Here is a 27,569-nt window from a genome sequence, read left to right as displayed (position 1 = left end):
CAAAACAGGCTACCCGGGGGAGATATATAGACATACGCTACGCTAACAGTAGGTAGGTAAATCGGTTGTGCTATAATATTGTAAAATATTACAGTCAAGTGCTTAACAAAGACAAAATAAAAATGTACGTTATCTTATTTTGTTCTTTGGGGCATCCCACTTATGTTTTAAAAGAGGGGCATCCATCAGGTCTGGCATGGCATTTGTTTTTTGGTCTTTGTGTGTTTTTTGTTACCCCTACAAGCCATACTCCTCCGATTAACCCACCCTTGACCACTGACCGATCGCAACAGCGTAGGCTTCGTCAGGGAGGAGGTTGCTGAATCCAAGATGTTTGGCCAAGAGTAGAAGAATGCAGATTTATCCTGTACACAACGTTGATATTTCTCGATTATTTTATGAAAATAAACTTTCAATAGTGCTGCACTGAGATCCAATATCATTTTAAAAGCTTCTTAAATGAGTAGGATAGGACCCCTTTAATTGAAGGAAAGGGGAATAAAATGCATGTTAAACAAACATGATACAGCCTGGAGATCGGGAAGACCTGGGTTCGATTCTCCCTTGGGCATTTCTGTGTGGAGTTTGCATGTTCTCCCCGTGTGCGCGTGGGTTTTCTCCAGGTACTCCGGCTTCCTCCCACATTCCAAAAACATGCATGTTAGGTTAATTGGCGACTCTAAATTGTCCATAGGTATGACTGTGAGTGTGAATGGTTGTTTGTCTATATGTGCCCTGCGATTGGCTGGCGACCAGTCCAGGGTGTACCCCGCCTGTCGCCCGAAGTCAGCTGGGATAGGCTCCAGCATGCCCCCGCGACCCTAATGAGGAAGAAGCGGTATAGAAAATGGATGGATGGATAAAGGGAACTAAAGATAAATATCACAATGACCGACCGTTTATGTATGATAAGAATGCAAAAACAAGATTGCCACACGTCTGGCAATTATGTTCGTCCATTGTTGGACGAACATAAATAGATTCTTTATCACACCCAAAATCAAAAACCTTAATGTAGCACAGCCATGTTGGTACCAGGTGGTGCAGTCAGTGTACACTACTCAAGTGTTTTCTGGCTTTGTCCAAAAGTGATTTCTTTTGGGAAAAATGTATGTAAAATTATTGTGAAGATTTTGAGCTCCTACGTAACTCATGTGTGCCTTTTTACCTGGGCTATTTAGCAGGAGACTAATGCCTGCTTAAGATCATGCTAGCAGCAAATAAATAGCCCATAACAGAGAAATGGCTAACAGAAAGTGACCATCAGAAGTACTGGGAGTTTTCCCATTGGGTCGATCAATAATGGGCTGATTGACGGCTGTTTATTTTTAAATTTTTTAATTTTCACTGTGCCTTGCCTTGGTAACTACAGTAACTAACTCTCTCGGGCCGGCCTGGGAACATGCCGCTGCAGACACCACACAACAGAGGGGGCAATGTGGCACAGTCAGGGCCCTCCTCCCTAAATGCAGAATACGTGCTGTGCCCACACTCCATTGGGGGCAAGGAGGCACATTCTCTGCAGCATTAACCAAAAAGTCCAGGGCCAAATTTTTGTCCCAGTCCACCACTGAAATCCATCCATCCATCCGGGGGCATGCTGGAGCCTATCCCAGCTGACTTTGGGCGACCGCTGAAATAAGGGGACTCAATTTCATGAGCACGATACAATGGATGCGCACGGTGGCAACACAGTCAGGAGATGGTTGATAGGTTTAAATCTCCGTTGGGCACCTCTGTGTGGAGTTTGCATGTGCTCCCCTTGTGTGCGTGGGTTTTCTCCGGTTTCCTCCCACTTTCCAAAAACATGCATGTTAGGTTAATTGGACACTCTAAATTGTCCATAGGTATGAATGTGAGTGTGAATGGTGCTGGTGACCAGTCCAGGGTGTACCTCCAGCATACCCCTGCGACCCTAATGAGGATAAGCGGCATAGAAAATGAATGGATGCATATTTGATACATTTTCTATTTTTTATAAATGTTGTTACAGTGATGGTTGGAAGCGCAATTTATTAGAATTGTTTGTTGTTTTGCAATAAATGTCACAGTTTGTAAAAATGTGTGCCTTTTATTAAAAAAAAGTTTTTCTGAGGAAGGCTATATGACATTGAAATAATGTAGAAATGTATGCACATTTATGATGAACAATTTAATTGTCTCATCTACCTATGTCACAGCCAGCAAGCGATGAAGGGTGATGTAATGAGAATCAAGTGGTGTCCATTTTCTTAGTGGCTTCTTCCCCTTGGCCCTAGGTTTTAAGGGGAAGGGCTAAGACAAGAGGTAAGACCAGGGGTGGACTTACCATTAGGCAAACAGGCAATTGTCTGGGGCCCTGAGATTTCCAGGGGCCCCCAAACGTCTCATGAAAACTGATCATTGATTTTTGTTCTTCAATTTAAAGTACGTATACTGTTTTAGTCTTAATGCATGTGCTTAAAACTACACCAAAATGCATCATCTTTCATAAGCATTTTGACCGCTGCCCCTCCCTTCTCAGGCAATGTACTATTCCATGTTACTGCGCATGTGCAGATTGATCCCGGAAGACGGGAGCAAAACAAACTTGTTGGCACAGAGTTACCCCAGTGGAATGTAGAAGAGGGGAAGGTGTGGAAAACAAACAGTTTTTTATATTTGTAGTTGTTTTTCTTATTTTTTCAAATGCAAAAATAAGGTTACAAAATGCATAGTTTAGAAAAAAAATAGTTTTTCAGTAATGTGTTCTCTGACAAGAAAAGTGATGTGAATAACAATTTAATCTGAAGCACTTGCTTCCTTCTGTCCGTTCTGGTTGGATGGATTTTTACCAATTATCAGTGTTCCCTCTAAGCGGCACGCCTGCACAATAGTGATGTGGAGGTTGAGAACGAACCAGCTGTAAGAGCCGGCTCTTTGAAATGAACGACAGGAGCCGGCTCGCGTCGTGGAAGCCAATGGGAGCCGATTGTTTTTTTCCTTGTCTTTTTTTCTGTTAAAGGCGAATGTCATTGGTCAAGATGTGTGGTGGCATCTCTGTGTCCACACTGAGCAGGAGGAGGGGTGGGGTTAAACACACACTGTGGTGCTTTTAGAGCCAATTTGTTCGTGAGAAATTGCATGAAGAGATTTGAACTATTTTGACTAAATTTGTCTATTGAGATGGGTCTTTGTATTTTATTATAACAGTATAATATATTTTTACAATGCCTCATTGTGGTTTAAGTACAAAGCCATTTAAATATTAAACATTTGATATGCATTTTTTACATGAGTAATTCATTTTACACAATACACATAATTCGGTAATCCTTTAAGACAACAACAAAAAATCTTAGGAGCCATTTGGGAACCGAAAGAGCCTTAATTTCCATCATTCCTGCGTAATCGTGCACTGCCCCGCAAATGTATGCATCTCATGAAATAAAATCCAACATGAACTCTAAATAAAATAAACAAATCATTTATTCTGTACCAAGCAGGAAATGACTCAGCTTCTGAAAAGTCCAGTAGCCAAAATTCCCTCTGAAAAATGTGGATGAACGACAGATGTTATCACACCCAATGTTTGTGACGTGGACAAACGTACACGTACAGAGCCTCTGTTTTGTTAAGAGCAGGAAATATTTCTCTTGTTCATCAGTTCTGTATAAATAAAAAACAATTCTGTCACTTCCTGTACTTGCACACAAAGGAGACATACAGCATCTCCCTCTGAAACACAGTGTTCACTCCATGCGTCAATACACTGCCAGCACATCATCTTGTGCTGCATATCTCAGCGTTTATGCAAGGTCTCTTTGGGTACTCCAATTTCCTCCAACAGTCCGTAAAGATGTACATTTTGTATGCTCAAGCTACCAAAATGTCTTGGATATTTACAAAAACACATAAGTTTATTGAAAATGCTTTGGCAAAATGTGCATTACGTTTGTCGAAAACTTTAAATTGTCTTTCATCTATGAAATAGTGCGTTTCTTTTGTTGACGACTCTGAATTACGTTCAGTGTTTACAAAAACATGTACATTAGGTTTGTTGAAGACTAAACTGTCATTGATGTTACCAATAACATGCAGGTGAAGACTCAAAATTGTTTTGGAGGTTGGTTCATTGAAGACTAGACTGTCTTTGACAACAAAACATGCAGGTCTCGTTCACTGAAGACTTTGAACTGTGTTTGATGCTTAGAAAAAAGTACATTGGAACGTTAAAAAACTTACATTAGGTACATTGAAGACTAATTGTTTTTTATCTTAATAAAACACGTATGGGTCATCATTGAATAATGAAATTTGTCTTTGATGTGAAAAATTTGTCTCTGAAAAAGCAAACGTGAGTTTTGTTAAATAATCTTAATAAAAACAGCCTGTTTCTTTTGTTAAAGACTTTTGCACATCAAATTATTTTTGATGTTTTGAAAAACGGGGTTACATTCTTTTGATGTTTTTATCAAAGCATGATTGACGTTTATGTCAGTGCTGTGATCGACAGGTGAAGTCACTCATGGGCGGCCGTAAGCTGATTTTAGTTATTGTGTCGTCTGCTGTTGGATTCATGCGTCAATTATAAATAATAAATTAGTGAAGACTCGCACCTTGAGACTCTCCCAGCTGACGTCAGACGACATGGAGCCCAAACCCTGGACTGCTAGATGAACCACTACACCATCAGCAACTATTACCTCATCTCAATCATGCAACCAATGCGAAAACATGAGCGTCTTTTTAATGAGGGCTTTGGAAACAAATGACCTTTAATTGCGCCTGACGCACTCAACACGCTCTTCCACTTCCTGAAAGGCCACTGTAAAAGGAATGTGAGATGGCATCGTTCCTTGGCAAGTCACTTTGACAAATACTTGTGCCATTGTTTGGTACCGCCACACCCTCCTTAGGACACTGTGTAGCCTCTGAGTTGGCGGTATCTGTTTGCTATCATGCTTGAGCATGATCTGTCTCACTGGGGCTCTGAGACGTCATTAACCAAAGTAAGGGGACGTTGTCAGAGGAGAAATAATGACGATAATAATAATGAACGGTACGTCATGAAACTGGCTATTCTAAATCCTGTGCATGGGATCGTATTTAAATTAGAGGTAGGCGCATCCATCCAAATATTGATATTAGAGGAAATAATGGCAAAAGATTTGAGGGAGAGCCTATAGCAGTTTTTGCCTTTGTTTATTTTTTCGCACTAATAATGACTTCATTTTGCTCAAACAATTGTATGTAATAAAAGAGAATTTATTATTTTTTTGCTATTGTTATCTATATATTGTTGTATTAAATATTATTCAATTGTTCACAGATAAACAAAAAAATATTTCCCCTGATCTTGAAAAGTATCCAAGTAAAAAGTAACAAATGGAATCCTTCCCTACTGTATACCTATATATATATATATATATATATATATATATATATATATATATATATTTATAATTTATACATTACTTGTATAATTGTTTTTTTTATTTGATTTTACTTAAACATAAAAACAAGCTACTTTAATAGATAGTTTGGAAGTAGAGATGAATAAATCAAATGATAAATGAAATGAAAAACAAAATGTCTCATGCTGGGTTGAAGGGTTGAAGACGGAGTTAAAATGGCTTTTAACATGACTTTATTTTGGGAGCAGCAATTGGAAAAATTATTATTGTTATTATTATTTCCCCTCTTCATAACACCATTAATGTATGTTTATGTATTTTTTTCTTCAAATCGAATCTACACATTCATTTAAGTTGGGGGGGGGGGTCACACATGTTGCTAAAGTGAGCGTCAACTTTCTTTAATTGCTCAAGAGCAAGTTTGTCTGGCAATGTGGTTTTCACAGAATACGGAAGCGTCAACGCACCTTGCAGGCAGGTGTGTTCTTTCTTCCACGGCCACACCTTAGCAGAGCATCATCGCTAATGTCTGCGTATTTAAGGCCTGCGCACACTTCCAGCACTCATTGGCATCCAGAGAACATCCTTAAAGCTCAGGTAAACCTCTACAAGTTAAAAAAAAATGCAACCTATACTAGACAAACACTGATTATTTTAATATCCTGTGAGTAAATGATGGAATAGTATTATTTATAAATACTATATATGTATTTTTTTACTTAAAAAAATATATTTCATTCATTTTGTCTTCAACTAAAACAGGAAAACTTTTCTGAATGTGATATTTGTTTACCATTTGCTTATTAAACAATTGAACAGGGTAAGATATAAGCAATAGGATATTAATCATCCTTGGCAGAGGTCTGATGCGGTCCATGTTTCTCATTTTATTTTTACAATACGAGCAGCATGGCTTTGGACACCCTGGAACTAAAAGTAGCTCCAAAACAGGAACATACAGTATATTTGAGAATTGTTTTCCAGTTGGTGTGAGCTTAATATTCTGGTCTTTTTTGGCAGTTGAATTTGAACGACAATGAAGAGTGGACTCATACTCCTGGTGGCCGCTTGCGTGGCCTTGGCCCTTCCCACAGCACAGGGAACAGCTCACCTGTCATTCAGTAATGACACAGAGGTTGGTTAGGTTTTCTCCTTGCTCACTGAGAACGATGTGTCCAAGTAGTCTAGCAAATAAACAGTTTTGTATTATAGCTTCAAGCTTCATCATTGGGAGAGGAACCATACTTTTTAGTGTCTTTTCAAGGCAAAAGTTAGATCAGCCAAATGTGACTAAAGCCTGTATCAAAGTCGTTCGGCAAGGCTACAAATATGGTTTGAAGATCCCTTACATTGGACTTCGTGAAGCCAACTCAGCCGCCCATCCTTACCCGGTCTTCCCCCAGGTGACTGTCACCCGTAACGGCTGCGGAGAGACCATACTCTGCCTGGAGATCCCTGATGACTGCGAACCTGATGGAAATGCCACTTGTCTGTTTGCATCTTTCAATGCTACCGCCTCCATGGAGCCCAACAGCTTCGACCTGTACGTCAGCCTCAGCGGAATGTCCATGGGATATATCGCCTTGGCACTCACCCAAAAAGAAAATGTGGTGAGGCACCCTCCAACACACTTTGACCTCCCTCAAGCATGTAGCCAGCTCTATGGACATGATGGACCAAGGGGCAAAATATTTTTTATGAGGAAGAAACCGACCGAAGTGTCACATTAGGGCCTGATGACCTCTCACTTAATCTCTCCACAGGGCATGTCCATGCTTTTTGTGTGTGGTATAAACAGCACCAATAACACCTTCTTCTTCACCACGCTGGACAAAGACAACAATAATGGATCTCTTACTGCAAATGAGAGGGTGAGGCTTCAACTTGATTCCAACATAGAAGAAAACTGCCGCTATCGCAGCATGTTGTCTCGATACTTTATATGCCTCAATGGCTGCTGATACAACACAGTTTATTATTAAAATGAACGCACTTATTGATGTGACATGCACACATTGTTCATTGGGGCTAAGCATGTGACTAATTAGCATGATGAGTCATTATTACCTTTCAAACCTGTTTCCTGTGCAAACTAAAGAGAACAAGATTTTTTTAATTGTGCAGACAGCAGAACTTCCTTTTAACTGCTACATTTAATGGTAATGTTGTTCTTTGCGGCAATGATCGGAGCCAACACGTTATTGCATATACTATGTCATCATTAGTTCCATTTCATTAACACTGTTTAATTTCCATTCTAAGTAGTTGAAGAGTGCCAAAGTTGCTCATGAGTTGAGTCAATACTGCCCACAGCATTTCTGTGGAGAAATGCACAGCACAGACACAGATGTTGGAAGGGGTGGCGTAGTGAAATGCAGAAGCATAAAACAGAGACAGTAGCAATAGCTTCCTTAGCAAATCAAAAGTCGTATATGCCCAAAAAGGGCCTATGAAGAGCACCAGAAGTACTTCAACATTTGAAATGACCACAAATAAAAGACATGATGCTTCTGACTCAATGTTTGTGTATCATTGTTGCTTTGAAGTGTCACTGCTACAATATGATTGGTTGGAAGGTGAACATCATTATCTTCTACCTCCCCCAGAATACGACAGACATCCGTGGCACCGTGAACGGCTCACTGATCCAATGTAACTTCATCATTCCAAACGTCAACACCACCAACGAAGGAGAGACTTTGGACGGAACCACCGCCATCGTCATGCTGGGAAATGGAACTGTCAATGGAAGTAAGTGTTCCCTAACCCTCAGGCTGTGTGCAAGGAAGGCATGGTTCCACTCACTGCGTCTAACTTCACATGGGTTTTCCTTAAATTCTTCAGCTATTCCAGAAATGTTTATGCCCATTCTGATGGGTGTTCGAGTGAACCTCACCGACGCGGATGGTGACATCAATATCATGACTCTGGACATCAACCGAGATGGCTGTGGAGAAACCAAACTGTGCGTGGAGTCACCGGATGACTGCGATCCTCAAGGTGACGAACCTTGTCTGTTTACGTCTTTGAACACCACCACCGGCATGGGATCCGGCTTCAACCTGTCTGTAGAGCTCAGCGGAAACTCCTCGGGATTCATTGCCATGGGACTCACCCAGGATGCAGCTGAGGTGAAACACACTTCGGACCTTTCAAAATCTTGCCTGACAGATCTCCGTCAATCTTGCAAGTGCTCCTGTTCTCGGTGCAAGAGCAGCCATCCTTGCAATTTTGAAAGCGATCGGTCAAAAGGAATCAAAGCAGAAAAGGAAAGACGCTGATGACCTAAATGAACTCTGGCTTCTTTTCTCCTCAGGGCATAACTACCCTTTATGTGTGCGGAATAAACAGCAGCAATCACAATGATTTCTTCTTCCTCACACTGGACAGAAACAACTCTAATGGGAATCTTACTCAAAGTGATCAGGTGACGACAAGTCATGTCTCAATCGTGGACACCAATTCTTGATCAATCATGTCTTGACAACACAGCATTACACGCCATAACACCGATGTCTGATTAAATGACCGAAACGTCAATTATCCGCCCCTCCCAGGAAGTGAACGATCTCCGCTATGCGGTGGATGGAACATCCATCGAATGTACTTTCACCATTCCAAACGCAAACTCTGTTACCACCAGAGAGACTTCAGACGGGTCTGTCGGCAATGTCCTCCTGGGAAATGGAACCCTGGACAACGGTGAGACCAAATAGGTCAACGCTCTCTGACAGCACACACACACTTTACGTTAAATTTAGCGGTCTGGAGATCCAAATATGATAAGGATCCGATTGGAATATACATTGAACATCTGTGTGGAGTTTCCACGTTCTTCCTGTGCATAAGTTTTCTCCAAGTACTCCGGCTTCCTCCCACATCTCAAAAACATGCATGTTAAGCTAACTGGAAACTAATTGTCTGGAAGTGTGATGGGAGTGTGAATTCTTGTTTATATGTATGTGTCCTGTGATTGATTGGCGACCAGTCCAAGGTGTACCTGCCTCCCACCCCCAAAGTCAGCTGGGATAGACTCCAGCTCACCCATCACCCTAATGAGGACAAGCACTATAGAAAACAGATGGAGGGATAAGTGGCCTAACCTGTGCTTTCATTCTTCAGGCGAGGTCACTACCTTTGACCCAACTGTGACCACTGGTCTCCTGAATTTCACCAACCCAAATGGTACCATCACCCCCGCGATGATGTTGATCATCAACCGAGACGGTTGCGGGACAAGCGTCCTGTGCTTGGAGACACCAAATGACTGCAACCCTGAATCCGACGAGGACTGTCTCTTCACTTCTATAAATGCCACCGCCACTGAGCCCCTCACGGCGACCATCAGGCTCAGTGGAAACTCGTCGGGATACGTAGGATTCGGACTTACCGACAACGCAACTGAGGTGAGGCACACACTTGGATCGGAGGCGGTTTTAGCTAAACATGGACCGATGAGCTAGATCGGTCGCCATGAAATCTGGATGCCATTGATGACCTTTGTCCTCAGGGCACCACCTTGCTTTTTGCCTGTGCACAAAACATGACCGAAAACGGGACGTTTTTCTTCAGCGTGGTGACCAGAAACAACACTGACGGCACTTTCATTGCAGACGACAGGGTGAGTCTTCCATACGAGACAACTATGGTGTATCTCCTTCTTTAACTCCTCACTGCTACCATATGGACACATGCTAGGTTGGTAAAAGTATGTACAGTGTTTAAAATCCTTATCCACCACAGGTAGTGACTAATGTTGGTGTGGTGAACGGCACATCTATCGATTGCGAGTTCAACTTCATCAATTTGGAACCGAGACAGATTGTGAACCAAACAGTTTCCACAGTCTTGCTGGGCATTGGAAATGTGACTGACGGTAAGTTAAAAGACACTTGTCCGGTATTCTTTTTGATTGTGTCATAGACCATTCTCCATCTATCTATTTGAATGTTAACATCACTGACCTTACAGGACTGGTATTCAAACAAAGGAGTGAATTTTGGAAGAATGTCTAACATTCCGCTGCTTTCCTTCTTCAGGTAATCTCGGACCCTTTGACGTCTTGCTGGAGATGCTTGTTAACCTCACTGATCCTAACGGGGTGATCGTTATTGCCCCAAACGCTGGGACCACGAAGCGCAGTGACGGTAAACAATGAACTACCCGAAGTGAAATTTGTTGTGTTTCTAAACTCGGTGCAGTCGGTTCCTGTCCACGTGGTAAAATCCCAACCAACCAAAATGCATCCCATCTAAAACCACATGACACCGCTCACTTCTCTTACTGATCACAAGAAAGCAAACAGAAAGACGTTTGGTATATGGACCCCAAAAAAGGCAACATGCAGCAAAATTGTTGATACCTTGAATCATGACATACAGCACACCAGCAAATAGAGCTGTCTATAAAATGGCTCAGTTTGAGTCACACTTCTCAGTGTGAATGCACTTCTCCCCCAAAAAGTGTAAGTAAGAAAGTGCATGAATTGAGATAAAGCGCAGGGTTTACAGTAGTTAATTGTGTTGACACCTGGCCAGACAAACTGCACCAAGGTAGGGACTGGAAAGGTCACACTGCTTTACACACAACCACATTACCTTCTTTTTCGTGTCTGCTCTTTCCCATGCAGCCATGGTTATCCTGCTGAGCGTTCTCACAGTCTTGGCCCTGCTCTGAGGTTAACGAGTCCAGATGTGAGGGAGAAGGGAAGAAGGTCATCGGTTCCAATGAAAACACATCACGACGTGTATTCTATTAATGTTTTTACCGTCTTCAATGTCTACTTACTCAGACGTGTGAAGTTATTTGTCTTTAGATAGAGCAGCAGGGCTCTGCTAATGGGCATCGTCATTATAGGAGCAGCTCATTAGAACTTTAGGTCTGACGAGTTTGAACTGTTTGAGAAGAACCAAACCCATGTTCCAATTTCTTTTGTGTTCATTTTGTGTCGCAACAGTGTAAAGTATTTATGGATTTTACATGATCTAAAATCATGAATAAAGTTGATACTGTCATTTTGTTCTTCATGGCGACGTTCAAAGATTCTTTACTGTCAATTTTTCCGTAGACGCAAAACGTACAGAAGAATCGAGGTACCGTTTGCCTCTCGCCCAGTACTGGAGCTAGTTGACATAAAATAATACAAAAAGACTAAAAACTGAACACTAAAACCTGACTAAAAAAACTAGGCAGCGCAAAAAAAAAAGCCAGTCACCAAAAAAAGGCAGTCTTTGTGCAAGACATTGCATCACACTGGTGAAGCACACCTCAAATGTTATCCAAAATGACAAAAAAATAATTCAGATAAATTCAGGTCATTAGCTGACTTACGACATGCAACAAAAGCTTTCTATGGAAGTCTACCCCTCTGCTGTCTTTCTTACACATAGAAGAATGGTAGCGTCTAGATGAATAATCAAGCTATGGTTAAGTCATTCCGCCTCACACAGGAACATACCAGAATGTTGATTGTCAAGAGTTATTAATCGGCCTTTCATTGTTCTCATCACTGCTACTTGGGCAATTACCACAAGTATTTAGGGGTGGGGCACGAACAAAACTTGGGAAACAGCTAGAGAATTGTTCACCGTGTTTTCTATCACACTCGATTGAATTTTTCATTGAATCTTGGTGACAAAATTTATACTTATGCAGGAGATGGGTGTACAATATGGAGCGGATTCCAAATAGGCATTGTTTTGACCTTGATTTAACATTTGATCCCATTTTCTTATTAACCCACAGGTGAACAACTGGTGTGGAATAAAATCTGATTTTAATTTAGGTACAATCCCACAGGTGAAAAACACATGGAGGCATCTGAAACTTAAATATAAAAATGTAGTTCATACAGGTAAAGTATATTTTTCTTACGCCTACGGGCTCATGATAATATATTATTTGCTTTATTTATATTTTACATGCAAAGTAAATGCAAATGAAAAGTAAATATTGTCGAAGGGCTATATTTTTTTTCTTACCACTTTCTATGTGAGATCTCACAAGTAATATGTACTCAAATGCTGATATTCTTCTTTCAGGCATGTAGCTCAGATTTTGCTTATATTTTCAATCATGAAAACATGGATTTAAATAAATTGTAATTAATATTTAAATTTATAATAACAAAAACTAAATAATGTAATTGAAATCTAAGCAAGATTAAATATGTAAAATCAAGGTACTTCTTACGACTGTCGTTTGGCACCAATAAAAAAGAGTGAAACTATCCTTGGTTGGGGCATGACTCTACCTTAGAGACTAAATACGCCTTCTCCTCAGATTAGAACTGTTTTATCTGGTCGTTGAGCATAAACTGACTGATAGGGAGGACCAAATGGGACAAAACGAAATAAATAAATAAATCTTTAAATAATTAATGAAATGTGTCATTAATTAATGAAATAATCAATACATCATTTAATAATTAAATGAGTCATTAATTAATTATACCAATAAATAAATATGTATTTAATTAGTTAAATGTGCCATTAATTAATTAAATCAATAGATAAATCTTTGAATAATTATGTGTATCATTAAATAATTCAAATACAAGTTTATTTAATGTAAAACCATATACTGTTATTTCACTATTTAATTAATAATTTCAGTATTGATTTAATTATTTATTAATTTATGTAATTATTTAATGTATGTTTTTAATTATTTACTTATTTCACAGTGTGCAACTTCATGAATTCATTTTATCAGTCACAACCACCCATCAAAGTCTGTGGGCGGGACTAACTCTAAATCTAAATCTAGTCCAATGCTTGCGTTGGGTGGGAAGAAGCTCTGAAGTCGGCGAACATACTCCAACTTTCTCCGGAGTTGGAGAAAGATATTTTGAACCTTGCGGACGATGTGGAAGCTTAAACCGTGGACTTAAACCATCAAAGGTTGTCTCAGACTGACTGACTGTGACTACTTCCAAGTCATGTTGCCAGCTTGTATGTTAAAAGTTGAAATACTTTGGAAGCAACAGGCGGGCCATATTCAAACGCTTGGCGGGCCGGATGTGGCCCCAGGGCCATAGTTTGCACACCCCTGCCTTAGACAGACCTAACTGATTACTCGATTAATCGAAATAAGCTTCAGGTTAATCGACTAAGAAAATAATTATTAGTAGTAACACTAAATGAGAATATTCACAGACATTTGCTCTGGTGTCGTTTCCACAAACTACTGCGATGTCACATTTATTGCTGTCCAGAGTTGCGTTCATTTTTCGCCAAGATCTTGTATTGGTAACGGGAAATTCGGACCACTGTGCAATGTTTCCCCACTGTCCTTTAACTTTTTAATAATGCGTTGGATGGTTCTTACCCCATTTCAGTAGCTTGAGCAATCTCCTGGGATGTTTACTCACACTGGATGCATGCCAATAATTTGACCCTTCTTTTCCACAACCACAGGGTGTCTCTTTCCACACAAATCAGAAGCAATTCACTGCATCAGTTAGGGTGAAATAACTTATCACCCATGCAATAATATTATCCAATGGCAGGCTATTACCGACAGGCAGTCCTCGCGTTATGTTTCGTGGTTACGTACGCACGCACACAAATTATTAATACTGTGCAAAAAGAAAATGAGAACTAGTTACGTGCACGTGGCAAAAGAAAACCTAGGCGAAATACAGTACGTAACCGCACGTCGCTAGACTTCTTAGCCTTTTCCCTTTATCCCATGATTCCCAAACATCAGAGACTCTTCTGATGGCAATGCATCAAAGAAAAGGAAAGTGAGGTGAAATTAAGACATCATAAAATGCTCAGTGGAGAAATGCTGATCAACATTGGCCGCATGCTTGGTGCAAGCTGCTTTACTGTCGCAACCATCATGAAGGGTAAAGATGTGAAAGAAGATTTGTTCCTATGAAATGGACAGTGATAATTAAGCAGCTTAGTGGACTTACTATTAAGACTTTCAGCTTTGACGAAATCGCAGTATTAGCCAATAAAAATGGAATCTACTGTTAAATGCTGAATCTAGCGGAAATTGACATATTGTGAATGAAATGCTGTCATCGCAGAAACGTTGTGTGAGGAATTATTTCCAACACTACTGTAAACATGTTGAAACAGTGACTTGAAACACCAGCAAAGCAAAAGTTGTCAAAAAAACTTCGAAACTCACCTCTTACTGAGAATGAATGGAAGCTAGCTGGGTTAGCTTAGTTTAGCAGAGCATGCTAGTGCGGCTGTGTGTGTGTTTAGACCGCTTGTTAATGCAAATGAGCATTTTACAATACCCGCTGACATTGTGGAAGTTCTGAGTGAAATAAGGACGAGAGGCGGGGTTATTCTTGCTCCAAGCTCATCTTAACCATCAACTGACATTCTCAACACACACAACACACTTCCGGGCATCAAAGTAAGAGCTCTGTTCGCAGTTAATAACACAATTGGAATTGTATTGGTCACTACGTCTTCCTTAACCAAAAGCACGGCCATTACGGTTTGTTGAGGATTTGCACACATTGCTGCATGTGTGCAGAGGCTGACATCCCATTCGAAAAATTAGTCAAGCTACATCTGCTTGACTACTGGGCAAAATTGGCCAATGACGTATTGCATAAATAAATGTAAGGATTTTTGCATTTAATTGACAGACATTTTATTTACCGTCACAAAAGTACACAATCTATGCTGGTAAAATAAGTGTGAAAGGTAAAAAAAAAAAAAAAAACAGAATAAAAAAAATTTAATGGAAAAAAGTAATTTGAAAAAAAAAATAAAACACAATTTAGGAAAAAATATAACTAATTTCAAAGGGCTCTAAATAAGCCTCTCTCCCCCTAGCTTGCAACGCCCTTTCCAGTGTACAAGACAACCACAGGGATAAAAATAAAAAGCTGTTTTGTGTTATAATTAGTTTCATTTAATTTTCGTATTTAATCTTATTATATATGTTCATGTGTTCTATGTACAGTGTGGGTGACTCAGATGTTAATTTCGATATAAATTCCCACTTCTACTGAAACTCAACTTACATCACCATCATAGGAACACTTGTACATATACGGACGACCTCCTGTATTTGCTTATTTAGACCTATTTCTAATATTCTGCCTGGGGCTGTTAAAAATAGCGCGTTAACAGCGTTAACTAATTTATTTCATTAATTACATTAACATTTTTAGAGTAATTAACACACACGCATCATACATCGCTGTATGGCTTTCTAACAAGGCACAAGTTTCAACGGTGCAGCCATGGCTGAGTGCCTCAGAATGCTGCTTATGAAACCAATGTACAGTTGTGCTCATAAGTATTCATTCCCCTGGCATTTTTTTGGTATTTCTTGTATAATTCTTTTCAGATTGCATTTATTCTACAAAAAATGACATGAAAGGGTTGCACCAGGCTTTCACAAATACAGCATATGTATTTCTGGGGAATTTCATTCTTATTTGGACTTTATTTCACAAATTCACAAAAAATGTCATGTTCATAAGTATTCATACCCTTGTCCTCCTGAAGTACAAGAACTGGTGTTTTTCATGGTTCACTAATTTTGGTGCACCCAAGCTGTGTTGCATTAGTTCCTGCATTGTTATGCAACAAATCCAAGCCATGTTGGTTTCCAGAAAATTCCTGGGGCCTATAAATTGAGGGGATTGGTGAAGTCACTGTCAGTTCATAGTCAATGCTAGAATTTCCACCATGGTCAAGCAGAAAGAACTGAGTGAGGACCTAAGGTCGGGCACTGTGGATGCACACAAAGATGGTTTGGGTTATAAAGATATATCCAAGCGTTTTCAGGTTCATCCAGCCACAGTGCAGAGCATCATTAAGAAGTTCAAGGTGTTCCACACCTTGAAGAACCTGAAGAGACCTGGAAGGAAGCCCAAAGTCTCAGCCACGCATGCAAGAAAATTGGCATGGGCGGCCACCATCAACCCTCGTATCACCACCAAAGAGATGTTACAGGGCCTCAGTGACAAAGGGGCCAGTATCTCAAGGCAGACACTCCAGAGGACATTGAATAGGGCAGGACTCAATGGATGCCGACCACGGAAGACTCCACTCCTCAAACCCCAACCAAACAAGATCGCGTCTGGACTTCGCAAAACGTCACTTGGATGAAGAAGAGGCATTTTGGTTGTCGGTTTTATGGTCGGACGAGATGACGATGGAGCTCTTCGGACACAGAGACGTGGCTTACGTTTGGCGAAAGAAGGGTGAAGCTTTCAAACCAAAGAACACAGTGCCAACTGTTAAGCATGGAGGCGGAAGCATAATGCTGTGGGGCTGCTTCTCAGCGAGTGGGACCGGGAACCTCGTTAAGGTTGACGGCATCATGAAGAAGGAACAGTATATCAAGATACTCCAGGAGAACATCAGACAGTCTGCTGCGAAACTTGGTCTCGGTCAACATTGGATCTTCCAACAAGATAACGACCCAAAAAATACCGCCAAAATAGTCAAGAAATGATTTGAGGAAAACAAAGTCAATGTTTTGGAGTGGCCAAGTCAAAGCCCGGACCTCAACCCCATCGAAAATCTCTGGAGGGAACTAAAGGTGAAGGTCATGGCAAAAAAACCCACCAATTTGAAGGACCTGGAGAGAATTTGGAAGGAGGAGTGGGCCACAATTCCTGTGGAAACATGCCAGAACCCAGTAGTTAACTACAGGAGACGTCTCAAATCTGTAATTGCAAATAAAGGCTTTGCCATTGATTATTTAGTCATGTTATAGCAGGGGGTATGAATACTTATGAACATGACGTTTTTTGTAAATTTGTGAAATAAAGCCCAAATAAGAATGAAATTCCCCAGAAATACATACATGCTGTATTTGTGAAAGCCTGGTGCAACCCTTTTGTCATTTTTTGCAGAATAAATGCAATCTGAAAGGAAATATACAAGAAATACAAAAAAAATGCCAGGGGTATGAATACTTATGAGCACAACTGTACATTTGCTGTAACAGTTAAAATGTGTATCATTAGGTTGTGTGGGCATACCTAAAGTGGCCACGTAACAGATGATTTGAAGCTCAAAAACCAAAAGCAACCCACTTAATTTTAACATTTTATTGCAATTTATTCCTTTACAGTAAAACAGAAAGTGAATAGTATAAAAAAAAAAAACAGACAGTACACAAGTTCAAAGCAATTGATGTATGACGGAAGAGGGTGAGGGACAATACAGGACTAGCTATGGGGGCGGGACGCGTCTACTTGCTAAAAAAACATAAGAGAAACAAACTGCACACGTGGAGTCTGTCCGGCTGTCAGTTGAGACGTGCTAAAAGGGCCTACAGCAAGTTATTCCTGTCACAGCGGTGCAACCGGGAACAAATAACGCCTTGATAAGTGTGTGTGTGTGTGTGTGTGTGTGTGTGTGTGTATACGTGCCATGTTCATTGCTGTGTATGTCGGCAATATTTTGGTGTTTTTTCCTCTCTTGTATCTACACTATAAGGGTCAAAACTGAAGTCCGAGTTCCTACTACAAGCGGCGATGGGGGAGGGGTCTACGAGTCATCTTCACCGTTGATGCTGTCGGCATCGTCGTCTCCGTCCACATGCTCTCCTTCCTCTTCTTCCTCCTCCCTACCTTGGCTCTTCACCTTCATAAAAAACACCAAAAAGAGAAAAATTTAGACACGACTATTCAATGAGTCAGCAGTAATAGTGGTCCATCAGTACCTCTTCTTCATCCTCCTCCAGCAGGTCTCCCTCCTCTTCGTCGTCATCTTCGTCCTCCTCAGAGTCGTTGAGGTCTGGGGTTTCCCTTTCCCTCTTTATGCCCTCATCTTTCTTGCTGCTCGGGTGAGGGGGGGAGGTCACCTCGCCGGGCTCTGGCTTTAAAGTCTTGGACTCTGCCAGACACAAACAAGTTTTCACTTGTGATCACGCCCAGCTTCACAATGTCACAGTACATGTTCCCATCACTGAACCGCAGCTCCTCCCAGTACCACCACCGTGACTGTTGGCAAGAGGTAATTATCTTGCTACTCATTTGTTTTGCCAACTATTCAGGGCAATAGTGGCTGACTGTTGACTCTTTTTCAGTAGATAGTAAATCTATACAGTGGATCCTCAGTTAGCGTCCACCCCAGTTAATGTGTTTTTCGATTAACTTCGAAAATGTATGCCAAACTTTTGCCTCAGGTTGCATACATTTTTCTGTGAGTGTACAATATGGCACACGTCTTGTCATGTTAATACACAGTGTGTATTAATAACACGCCCGTGGTAATGCCACTCTACTTCCGCGACGAAGCGCCGCGGCCATCTCGTTTACGTGTTCCACAGCGGAAGAAGATGCAAGCGTCTTCATCACATACACGAATGCACCGGTGACAGTGTGCATGGATACCCTCTATAAATTTACAAAAAATTATCCCCCACCCCCCGTTTCACAGATCATGAAATATGGCAGCAAAATCACTCATGAAAGGACGCACAAAAAAAGTCTCAAGATCCCATGTTCAAAAACAAACAGGAAGTTGGCCATATTGTTTTAAAGCAGCCTTTTTGGGCAAAAACCAGGGGTTGTATTTCGATGAACCATTCCTAGGGACTTTGAGCAAATGAGGCCACATGAAAATCAGATACTAGACATACAGCCAATTATATTTAGCGAACCATTTTAACGTACGACATACAATGTGGGTGGAGCCTTGAGGCTTGCCAAGCAACACAATACTCAAATAACTCGACTCCACGAGGTCAGACTTCTAGAATAATTGGTGTGTATGACGTAGATGACACCCTAAAGAGACCCATATGTCACTTCCTGAATTGGTAACAGTGCCTCCTTGTGCCGACAGGAAGTGACAACTAAACATATGCTTGATACAAAAACCCACACCTCTCAATTTATTGAATCACTTTGACATTTAGACAGGGCACATTAAACAGATTGATGATATGAAGCATGATGTTTCATTACATGTAGTGGGTGGAGTCTGGCGATGAAGACTGTTTCTCGCCATAAACCATCAGACAGTCATAACTTCACTTCATATTATCAGATCTCTTTCAAAACTGATATGAGGATTAAGGGTTGGGGTATGATCATGGCTACATTTTCATGGACTCCAATGGCGCCACCAACTGGTAGGACTGTATAACTGCGCTAACTAACTTCTACATGGTTCTATTGTCCCGATATTTTTGATGGTGTGTTGGGGAACAGGACATGACCACATGGCCACCTTGGCACCAGTGTCACCCCCTCCTGGTTGAAAATTATAACTGTCATAATTCCCAGATTGTCAAATTGGCCCAAGGTTTTTAAGGTGGATTAGGTCATCCTCCAGTCCGTGTGTATACATCGATACTGGTGGCGCCCCCTACTGGATAAATATTATGCATGTTAACTGCTTGAGACACCCGGATTTCTTTCAACCTAGTTGAATCAATCACACTTATTCAAGGCACATTAAATAGACTGATGACACAAAGCATCATTTTCAGTTTCATTACACAGTAGGTGGAGCCTGGCGCCGAAGACTGCTCCTCGTCATAACTTCAATTCATATCTTCAGATATCCTTCAAAACCGATACGAGGATTTAGGGATGGGGTTTGATCATGGCTACACTTTGATATTGACTCCAATGGCACCACCAATTGGTAGAAATGTAAAACCTGTGTATGTTGTGGTAAAGTTGTTTAGATATTTGAGCGGTCACAAAAGCAAAACATATTTGTGTCAAAGTGAAAGTGTTGCTTGAAAGGTATCTTTTCACAAAAAGCTTCTCTCTTTTCTAGTCAGCAACTGATATTTTCCTGAAACTTACCTATGTTCTACTGCTAACTACTAAAGAACGGAAAAAGGTACAAACAAACTTTTTTCTGATGAAAGATGGGAGTCTAATCTTTCTTTTGGTAGGTTCCATGTCTATATAGCCACAGAACACGATATTCTGTGTGTCTCTAAAGATCATTCAAAATTGTCTGGTTGACTTTTGAAACAGGATTGAATGAGCCAAGTTCACGGAAGTTGTGATTGTTCCAAAATCACGATGTGGCAACGAGACACCACACGGACATCATCTTGCTGTTTTGTCATGTGTCATTTCTTGACTTCAATAGCATTTCTCAACGTCAATCAAAATGCTGGTACTTGCCACTTTCACTGGCTCCATTTTGGGTTACTGACATGAGAAACTATTGAATTTTAAAAAATAACTCATGGCAAAACAGGAAGGTGATGTTTTACAGCCTTGAAACATAACTGTAAAAAAATATAGTTGGCTACTTCGCGTATTTCACTTATTGCGAGCTATTTTGGGAACCTATCCCCCGTGCTAAACGAGAGAACACTGTATATATACCAAAAATATGCCAATTATTGGGGTTGCAAATGCTTAGTATAGAAGGTACGGGGATCCAATGTATCTCTCATTAATAACACAGGTCTACAAAATGTGACGAGGTTGCAGAAACAAGAATGAAACCCATGCTTTATAGCTAATTTGAGGGTGCTGATTTAAAAAATGTCATTGGCTTTGTTGTAACGGGTAACGTTCTTTTGGAAATGTCATCTTATTTTTTTACTGTTGCATGCTGACTGCATAAATTCATGTGAAGCTGTGAATACAAAAGCAGGTACTAAGTGATGGACATGGCATAAATTAAGTACAGGAGGAAATAAAATTACTTTGAACATAACTTGATGGTAACAGCTTCCTTCTTTTAGATTGATGGGAGTGTTCAGCATCCAAAAATTCACGTACCAAACTCCAGCAGTTGTCTGCTACAGTATAATACTGACATTCCATCTTTTATGTATTGGGGAAATTTTACCTTATGACTGCACTAAGACTGCCAAGAGAAGTGAAGCTCAACAAGATAGAATACCACTTGTGCTTCTAGTGAAATGAACAAGTGAACAAATGTAAATTGAGCAGTTTCAGCGAGAATCTGGCTTTCACAGCTGCAAATCTGGCCTACAGAAGGAAGATTGGAAATCGGTTTGGTTTGCTTTTTGTGTATTCTATGTGTCATTTTTCAGGTTTTTAGGGAGAGTGAGCGTAAGATTACCAAAAATAAAGGCTAATATGAAAAAATGGACATCAGATTTGAAATTAGCACCCCAAAATTATCCATCGGGGGAGAGTTTCTTCTTTGTTTCAAAAATTGTGCAGACCAATGTAATGTATTCACTTTAGAATATGCCGAGAGCTAATGACAAACGAGCTGTCGGTCGAAATTGGCCGCCGCACTTTGGACACTCGCATACAGTATAAACAGGAAGTGAATGTCCCTAATTATTAACACTCGTACCAGACTTCTTGCTGTGGTCCTTTTCCATGCGCTCGAGACTCTCCAGGAGGTCATCCACTTTGCTTTTAATTTGAGTCAACTCGCGCTTGATGGTCTGCAGCTCGTCCACTTTGACTGCAGGAAAAGAGGCAAAGCACAGGGGTAAGCAGGTCCACATAAGCAAGCAGCATGACAGTCCATCAACAGCGTGATAATCTACCACATTGAAGACCAGGCTGGCAGGCAGACGACTCACTACTTCTGGACGAGTAGGCCCTCTGGCTGCTCTTGGAGGATGAGGAGAAGCTGCTTTTGGTGCGGCGACTACTCCCCCCACCGCTGAGGCTGACCCGCGGGCGCTTGGATGGGATGACGGCCCGGGACAGGGGTGGAGGTGGGGCGGGGACACGGGACGGGTACGAGTACATTCTGGAGTGGACCGCAACACAAAAGCGCATGCTGTCTCCAGTGAGAGCCGTCTGTTGCCATGACGAAGGCTTTGTCGGCCCCGACGGGCTACTCACCTGTCATAGTAGTCTCTCTGAAAGTCATAATCCAGGTCAAAGGAGGAACTGCTGTGAGGGAAGAAAAATGTGGAGAACTGCCATGAATGTCTCATGAGTTAAAAGTAAAACAACACTGTCCAATGAGAGCATATTGACCAACCTGTACATGTCACCAGCTGAACGCTTGGTGGTTTTGGATCGGTGTGGTTTGGGTTCTCCGGCGAGGTTGATGTCTGAGGCAAAAACAGACAATGAACCTCCTTTGCAATTTAAATAAATCCCAAACCTGGTATGACATTTGAGCAACTGAAGGACAAACTGAACATTTGAACCATCTATGTATGAACAGACAACCTGTGTTGACAAGCGAGACATCTTACCAAGCACTTGACCCACAATCATCCGTCCATCCTCCCCGCCAACGGCGGCGCGGGCATTCCTCTCGTTGGCGTACTGCACGAAGGCGTAGCCCTTGTGCACGGAGCAGCCAACAATTTTGCCGTACTTGGAGAAGATGGCCTCCACGTCGGCCTTGGTGACCAGCAAGGTGTTGAGGTTGCCGATGAAGACCCGCGAATTGAGCGAGCGCGGGTCCGTCTTGTTGGTGACGTTGCTGCTGGCCATGAAGCTGGAGGTGGTGGGCGAACGACTGGCGGGAAGAGACACAACACAACAGATGTACATTTAGCCACGGAGCAACACGGCGCCTCCCGCCCCACCGGCTTGGCTCGGCTTCCTGGCAACTCCCAGCTCTGAAATGCATGGATGAGGACATCAGTAGGGATGTCGGCAAAGAACAGCTGTAAAGAAGACGACGACTCACAGAGGGCCATTAGCCTTTCTTCTAATCCTATGTACCTCCACCAAGAAAGGTGTGTTGGCACTACAACAGAACCCGCTTATGTTGAGACCCCTGAGGCTCACTGAATAATGTCGACAAAGGCGGTTGACATAAACCAAACTATCATTATGCTGTGCTGCATTTGTCACATTGCATGTGAAAATGGCCAGAGACATAAGGAGAATGCGTGATAAAGGATTTTTCTACTAACGCTGGTTTTCCTCCATTTGTGCACATTATTTGGATTATTGTGTTTTCATATATTTGATACTGTTATCTAACAGCTGCTGCTGCGATAATTTGGTTGTGCATCTTCACGACAACTTTCAAGCTTTCGTACATGCACAAATCTTTCTTCCGGCGGCTTTTACTTTGAAGCTTAATGTGCACTCAACAGGAAATCACCCTGTGTATGTTTTAATGCTGTGTAACTCGATAGTAGTTGTGCTGCTTTTGTTGATTCACGCTGCTTAGCAATAATGTGCAAGTTAACAATACAAGACATATCTCCACGAGGGGATTGGGGGTGCATGGCATCATCTAATTTGCATAATTGGCAATGACACATTTGCAAAAAGTGAGTAAAAAAACATGAAAAGCAAAACACGTTTAGAACTACAGATTAACTTTATACTACCTCTTCTTATTTTCAGCCATACCAGGAGTATTTTAATGTGTTTGAGCGAGGTCGAACAGATAACGCCAAATCTATTTGTGGCTGTCACATAAGTGGGTTCCACTGTAATTGGTTTGCTGCAAGATTGGGCAAAAACTACCAAAGTAGTCATTAAAACAAAACAATACTGCTGCAAAGATTTTAAGTCAGTAAGAGTTAGATTAAGAAATGACTATTAGGCTCCCCTCGAGTCATCGCTTCTAAAGCAGACATGTCTTGCTGCTAAAAAAGAGTGAATCACGCAATAAGAAGAAGAGCCAGTGGGTGGCAGACACTGCTCCAGAGAATCACATTTTAGCACCTGCAAAGAAGAGTCAGTCAGTCAACATGTAACCGATCACATCAAAATGTTGGACAAACAGAAACAAAAAAAAAACCCATATATTCTCAAACAATTAAGAATTATACAGACAGTTCTTTGGGGGGTTGAAAGGATTTAAAGGTGCAATCCATTAAGCAGCGAAATCTTAACGTCGTATGACAATGCTAATTCAGGCTGCTGGTAAATAAAACAAACATTTTTGCTTGTAGGCTACTGAAGAAAAACCACCACCTGTGGTTTGGGGAAAACACCACACCTCAAATACTAACACCACGTGTCATGTTTAGTATTTATATAATATCTGTACAAATAAAGCCTCATTTCCAATAAACACATCACCCCTCATAGATGCCAGTTACTCTGCAGTTGTGTAAAACACCTCCCAGTCACTATATGTGAAAATGTGGTAAGCGTATTAGAAGAATTTAAGTTGAATTTTAAGAAATTGTTGGGGAGGAGGGGGATATTCATCCCATTTTTTAAAAACAAATTGTGACGATCTAGCGAGATATCGCATTGGTGACGTACAACCTAATGAAGGTGATCAATCAATTCTAACCAAGGACACACCTATCCTCGGCATCCTAACCTGAGATCAAAACAAGACGGACGAGTATAATTACTTATTAGTGTTGTCCCGCCACAGCCGCCACACAAGAAAAAGGCGAGGCCTTTGCTGGCTTTCCAGATTTTGAGGCCCCACATAGCATACATCAACAGTGAGTGACCACGCCCCCCGCCCCCCCTCCACCAACCGTCGGGAAGGGTGGAAAGGAGGAGGAAGAACAAGGGGGGTGGGGGGTTGTTTGGAACAGTCATGACTCACTCCATAGCGTCTGTGTGCAGGGCAGTCGTCAGTCTGACACTGTGGGCTGGGCTCAGTTTGGGCTGGTGTCTCGACCTTCACCTTCGCGATTTTTACTGAGGCGACAGAAAACAACACCTCAGTCAAGCTAAGCAGGGTTACGTCGAAGCAAGTCTTCTTACCTGTGTGGAGTGTGTGCAGGAGGGCAGTGGGGGTGTGGGGGGGGGTGTCAGTGGCTAGTAACACAAAAACACAATGTCCAAGAACCAGCTGTCTTAGTTAGAGGGAAGGGGTGGCTAGTGTTTCTAGTAAAATGGCTATAGCATCACGTTTTCTAGTTGTCTACATGTATGTTAGCTCTATCTAGTATCTATCAGGGCCCAACATTTACAGTACATTGGATACAGAGGCACATTTTAGGGGAAGAAAATCAAGAGTCTGGTCATTGTGGGGCACTTATTGTTGAACTTATTGTTGAAGTAGACTTCCTGTACATCCTGGAGAGATTGAATTCAACAGTGTTCCTCACCTTGGTTATCACACTTTTTCGCACTTTGGCCCCATGGTGGGTTATTCAGCAGTCACACGCAATACAAAAATACAAAGAGTCCGCAATACGCAGGGTGCTTTGTTTGGGCACTCCATTTCACGTAATTATACAGTACAGGTCAACCAGACTTTTTTTTTTTTTTTTTACATGCAATACTGTGAAAAAAAAAAAAAAACTTTGATTAAAACTGGGATGTACAAAAAGTATTTGAAGCATTATGCATTATAAAAAGTATTTGTTTTATTTACTTGCCCAATACGATGGTTCATGGTTCACGATGTTCATACAAATTGTAAAATGTGACTTAAAACACTACCTGTACTGTTAACATAGGTTTTACTACAAATGACCGTGGAAACGATTAAGTCCATTTACATTATTTCCTATGGGAAAACTTATTTTGAAGTCAGAACAACGTAGAACTGCCAATGTCTTGTAGATTGTGTTGGCCTGCGAAGGTTCCACTGTGTGCAAGTTCTGTGACACATTAGTGTTGTAGCAAATGTACACTTTGATGGAGAAGTGTTCCAAAGACAACAAGAGAGCTGTGGACCTTTGTCGTTGTTTTAAGTTGCAAAGTACTCAAAGTATTTAAATATTAAAGTACGAACTATCTAACAGGTGTGCACATATCCATCTTTACTAATGTATGTCTTTAGCATTTGGACAGAATTGTTAAACGTCATTTTCGAACGCATATGTTGTTATGGCTCCAATAAGGCAGGTGACACAGACAAACTGATAACGTAACGACGGCATTATCAGTTATAGTCTAATGTAAAAGGCCCCTTTGCTGTAGTAATTTACTGACATAAAACCCCAAGTTAGTCGCCATCCAGTAAAATCACATGGGTGTCACAACAAGGAAATGGAGCAGAGGTGGCTTGACTGGTATTGCGAGAATATTGGCTGTGTTAATTAACTTGTCTCTTCATGTGCGTCACTGGCTTTTAGAAGAAGTACAAGGAATGACAACAGGCACATATTAATGAATGAGCCACTATCAAATGACATAGAGGGGAAACCATAAATTAGGCAATGACACGTTGATTACTGCTGTCAACTTTGATGATAGAATGAATTAGAGCAGATGACCCTTGCTGCACGAAAAGAACTATGCAAGGCATGTTTGATAGGACATGTATGTGAAGAGCCTCTACATTAAAGTATTATTTTTAGTACACACATAGGTTTGCATTCAGGATTTCACACTTAAGTTGGTCACTAAAAGCTGATGTGGTGTTCATTTGTCCGGTGAAAGTAAAGAAGGGGTGACGTTAATGTATTTTCAATATAAACCACCATCATACTCTTTCAGTTTAACAGACTTTTAATCATTAAATGTGTAAAGTGTTCTGAAACAAAACTGAAGCCACTGGCAGTCCATACAAAATCTGAAAAAATCCCTCGTCATCATCATGGCAGGAAAAACACTGCAGGGAAACTCCCCAAAAATAACCGACTGTTCAGTCTGAGCCAGAAAAGCAAAACCTGGTAAGAAAAATGACCGAAACCACTCACAACACGCCCGACTGGACACGCACAGCGCCACCACCAGGCATCAGAGTGAATCATAGGCCCTACTAGCCAGCCTCGGAGGCTAACAGGCGGCTAGCGTGGCTAATGATAGCCGGAGCTAAAAATGCAAAGCAAACAGATCAGCTTCCCGTATCCTCCAAAAATAGCAAAACCTGCAAAAGTCTGCGTTGTGTGGTCGGTAATCTGTGATGTCAAGTGGGTCAGGACGAAGCTCAAACTATTACAGCAGACGAGCTAATAGCTAGCTAACTTAGCGGTTGGGTCGTCTGAAAAGCGTGCCAAAAACACATCAGTCCAGTCAAAGGTAGGTCTTCTGAACAACCGCCACAAAAATCAACCTATGCAAACTTGCAAAACTGGAAGAAACTGCGGCTAGGATGTATCCAAAGTGTCGTGTTTTGTTAAAACCACAAACAGCCTTTTTTTCAGGGGGTGGGGGCGAGCGTCTAGCTAGGCCAGCTAGCTTGCCGCTCGCGTTCAGCCCACTCGCAAAATAGAAAAAGCATCGCTGAAAAAAAAATCCAAAAAGAAAGGAAAAAGGAAGGAAAAATGAAAAATATCTGGGAACAAAATACTCACCACGACCGTTACGAGCAAAATGCCTTGCTTTCGGTAAAATCTGTCAAATTGTTACTTAGGTCGTCCTTTGCGAGCACAGGCGTTCGCCCCGTGAGCAGAGAAGTAGCTTTCTTCTAGCCGACAAGCTAACGAAGAGGCTATGGCGCA

At 41.3% G+C, this 27,569-nt stretch overlaps 2 protein-coding genes across 6 annotated transcripts; one reads left to right on the top strand and one right to left on the bottom strand.

The window, feature by feature from the left end:
* Positions 1-5,921: 5,921 nt before the first annotated feature.
* On the top strand, positions 5,922-11,401 carry LOC129176927 (uncharacterized). The gene is made up of 13 exons (XM_054767454.1): positions 5,922-5,972; positions 6,396-6,510; positions 6,779-6,985; positions 7,139-7,246; positions 7,982-8,126; positions 8,220-8,506; positions 8,692-8,802; positions 8,933-9,077; positions 9,498-9,781; positions 9,886-9,996; positions 10,119-10,251; positions 10,415-10,522; positions 11,005-11,401. Exons 2-13 carry the CDS (start codon positions 6,412-6,414, stop codon positions 11,049-11,051), a joined length of 1,785 nt encoding a protein of 594 aa, XP_054623429.1. The 5' UTR covers positions 5,922-5,972; positions 6,396-6,411; the 3' UTR covers positions 11,052-11,401.
* A 6,002-nt stretch (positions 11,402-17,403) lies between these two features.
* On the bottom strand, positions 17,404-27,569 carry LOC129177503 (heterogeneous nuclear ribonucleoprotein C-like). Of its 5 annotated transcripts, none has more exons than XM_054768715.1 (9): positions 27,423-27,569; positions 24,776-24,870; positions 22,491-22,759; positions 22,271-22,343; positions 22,129-22,179; positions 21,825-22,033; positions 21,626-21,739; positions 18,036-18,208; positions 17,404-17,956 (listed from the first exon to the last, which is right to left on the bottom strand). In XM_054768715.1, exons 2-9 carry the CDS (start codon positions 24,778-24,780, stop codon positions 17,861-17,863), a joined length of 990 nt encoding a protein of 329 aa, XP_054624690.1. In that variant the 5' UTR covers positions 24,781-24,870; positions 27,423-27,569; the 3' UTR covers positions 17,404-17,860. The 5 variants fall into 5 exon arrangements, with proteins under 5 accessions (XP_054624690.1, XP_054624693.1, XP_054624691.1 ...); XM_054768718.1 differs by having other exon boundaries at positions 21,861-22,033; XM_054768716.1 differs by having other exon boundaries at positions 22,129-22,176.

The sequence above is a fragment of the Dunckerocampus dactyliophorus genome, chromosome 2 (assembly GCF_027744805.1).
Source record: "Dunckerocampus dactyliophorus isolate RoL2022-P2 chromosome 2, RoL_Ddac_1.1, whole genome shotgun sequence".
In the NCBI taxonomy this organism is placed as follows: domain Eukaryota; kingdom Metazoa; phylum Chordata; class Actinopteri; order Syngnathiformes; family Syngnathidae; genus Dunckerocampus; species Dunckerocampus dactyliophorus.
The sequence above is the reverse complement of the archived record's forward strand: the minus strand, read 5'-3'. Positions and strand labels throughout refer to the sequence as shown.

Bases quoted from the DNA above. Each gene is read 5' to 3' on its own strand.
- LOC129176927 (XM_054767454.1), top strand. From the start codon at position 6,412: ATGAAGAGTGGACTCATACTCCTGGTGGCCGCTTGCGTGGCCTTGGCC. The intron at 6,986-7,138 runs GTGAGGCACCCT...ATCTCTCCACAG, and splicing joins TCACCCAAAAAGAAAATGTG to GGCATGTCCATGCTTTTTGT. The intron at 10,252-10,414 runs GTAAGTTAAAAG...TTCCTTCTTCAG, and splicing joins CATTGGAAATGTGACTGACG to GTAATCTCGGACCCTTTGAC.
- LOC129177503 (XM_054768715.1), bottom strand. The intron at 22,344-22,490 runs GTAAGATGTCTC...TTTTTGCCTCAG, and splicing joins GATTGTGGGTCAAGTGCTTG to ACATCAACCTCGCCGGAGAA. The intron at 22,180-22,270 runs GTTGGTCAATAT...CTTCCCTCACAG, and splicing joins TCAGCTGGTGACATGTACAG to CAGTTCCTCCTTTGACCTGG.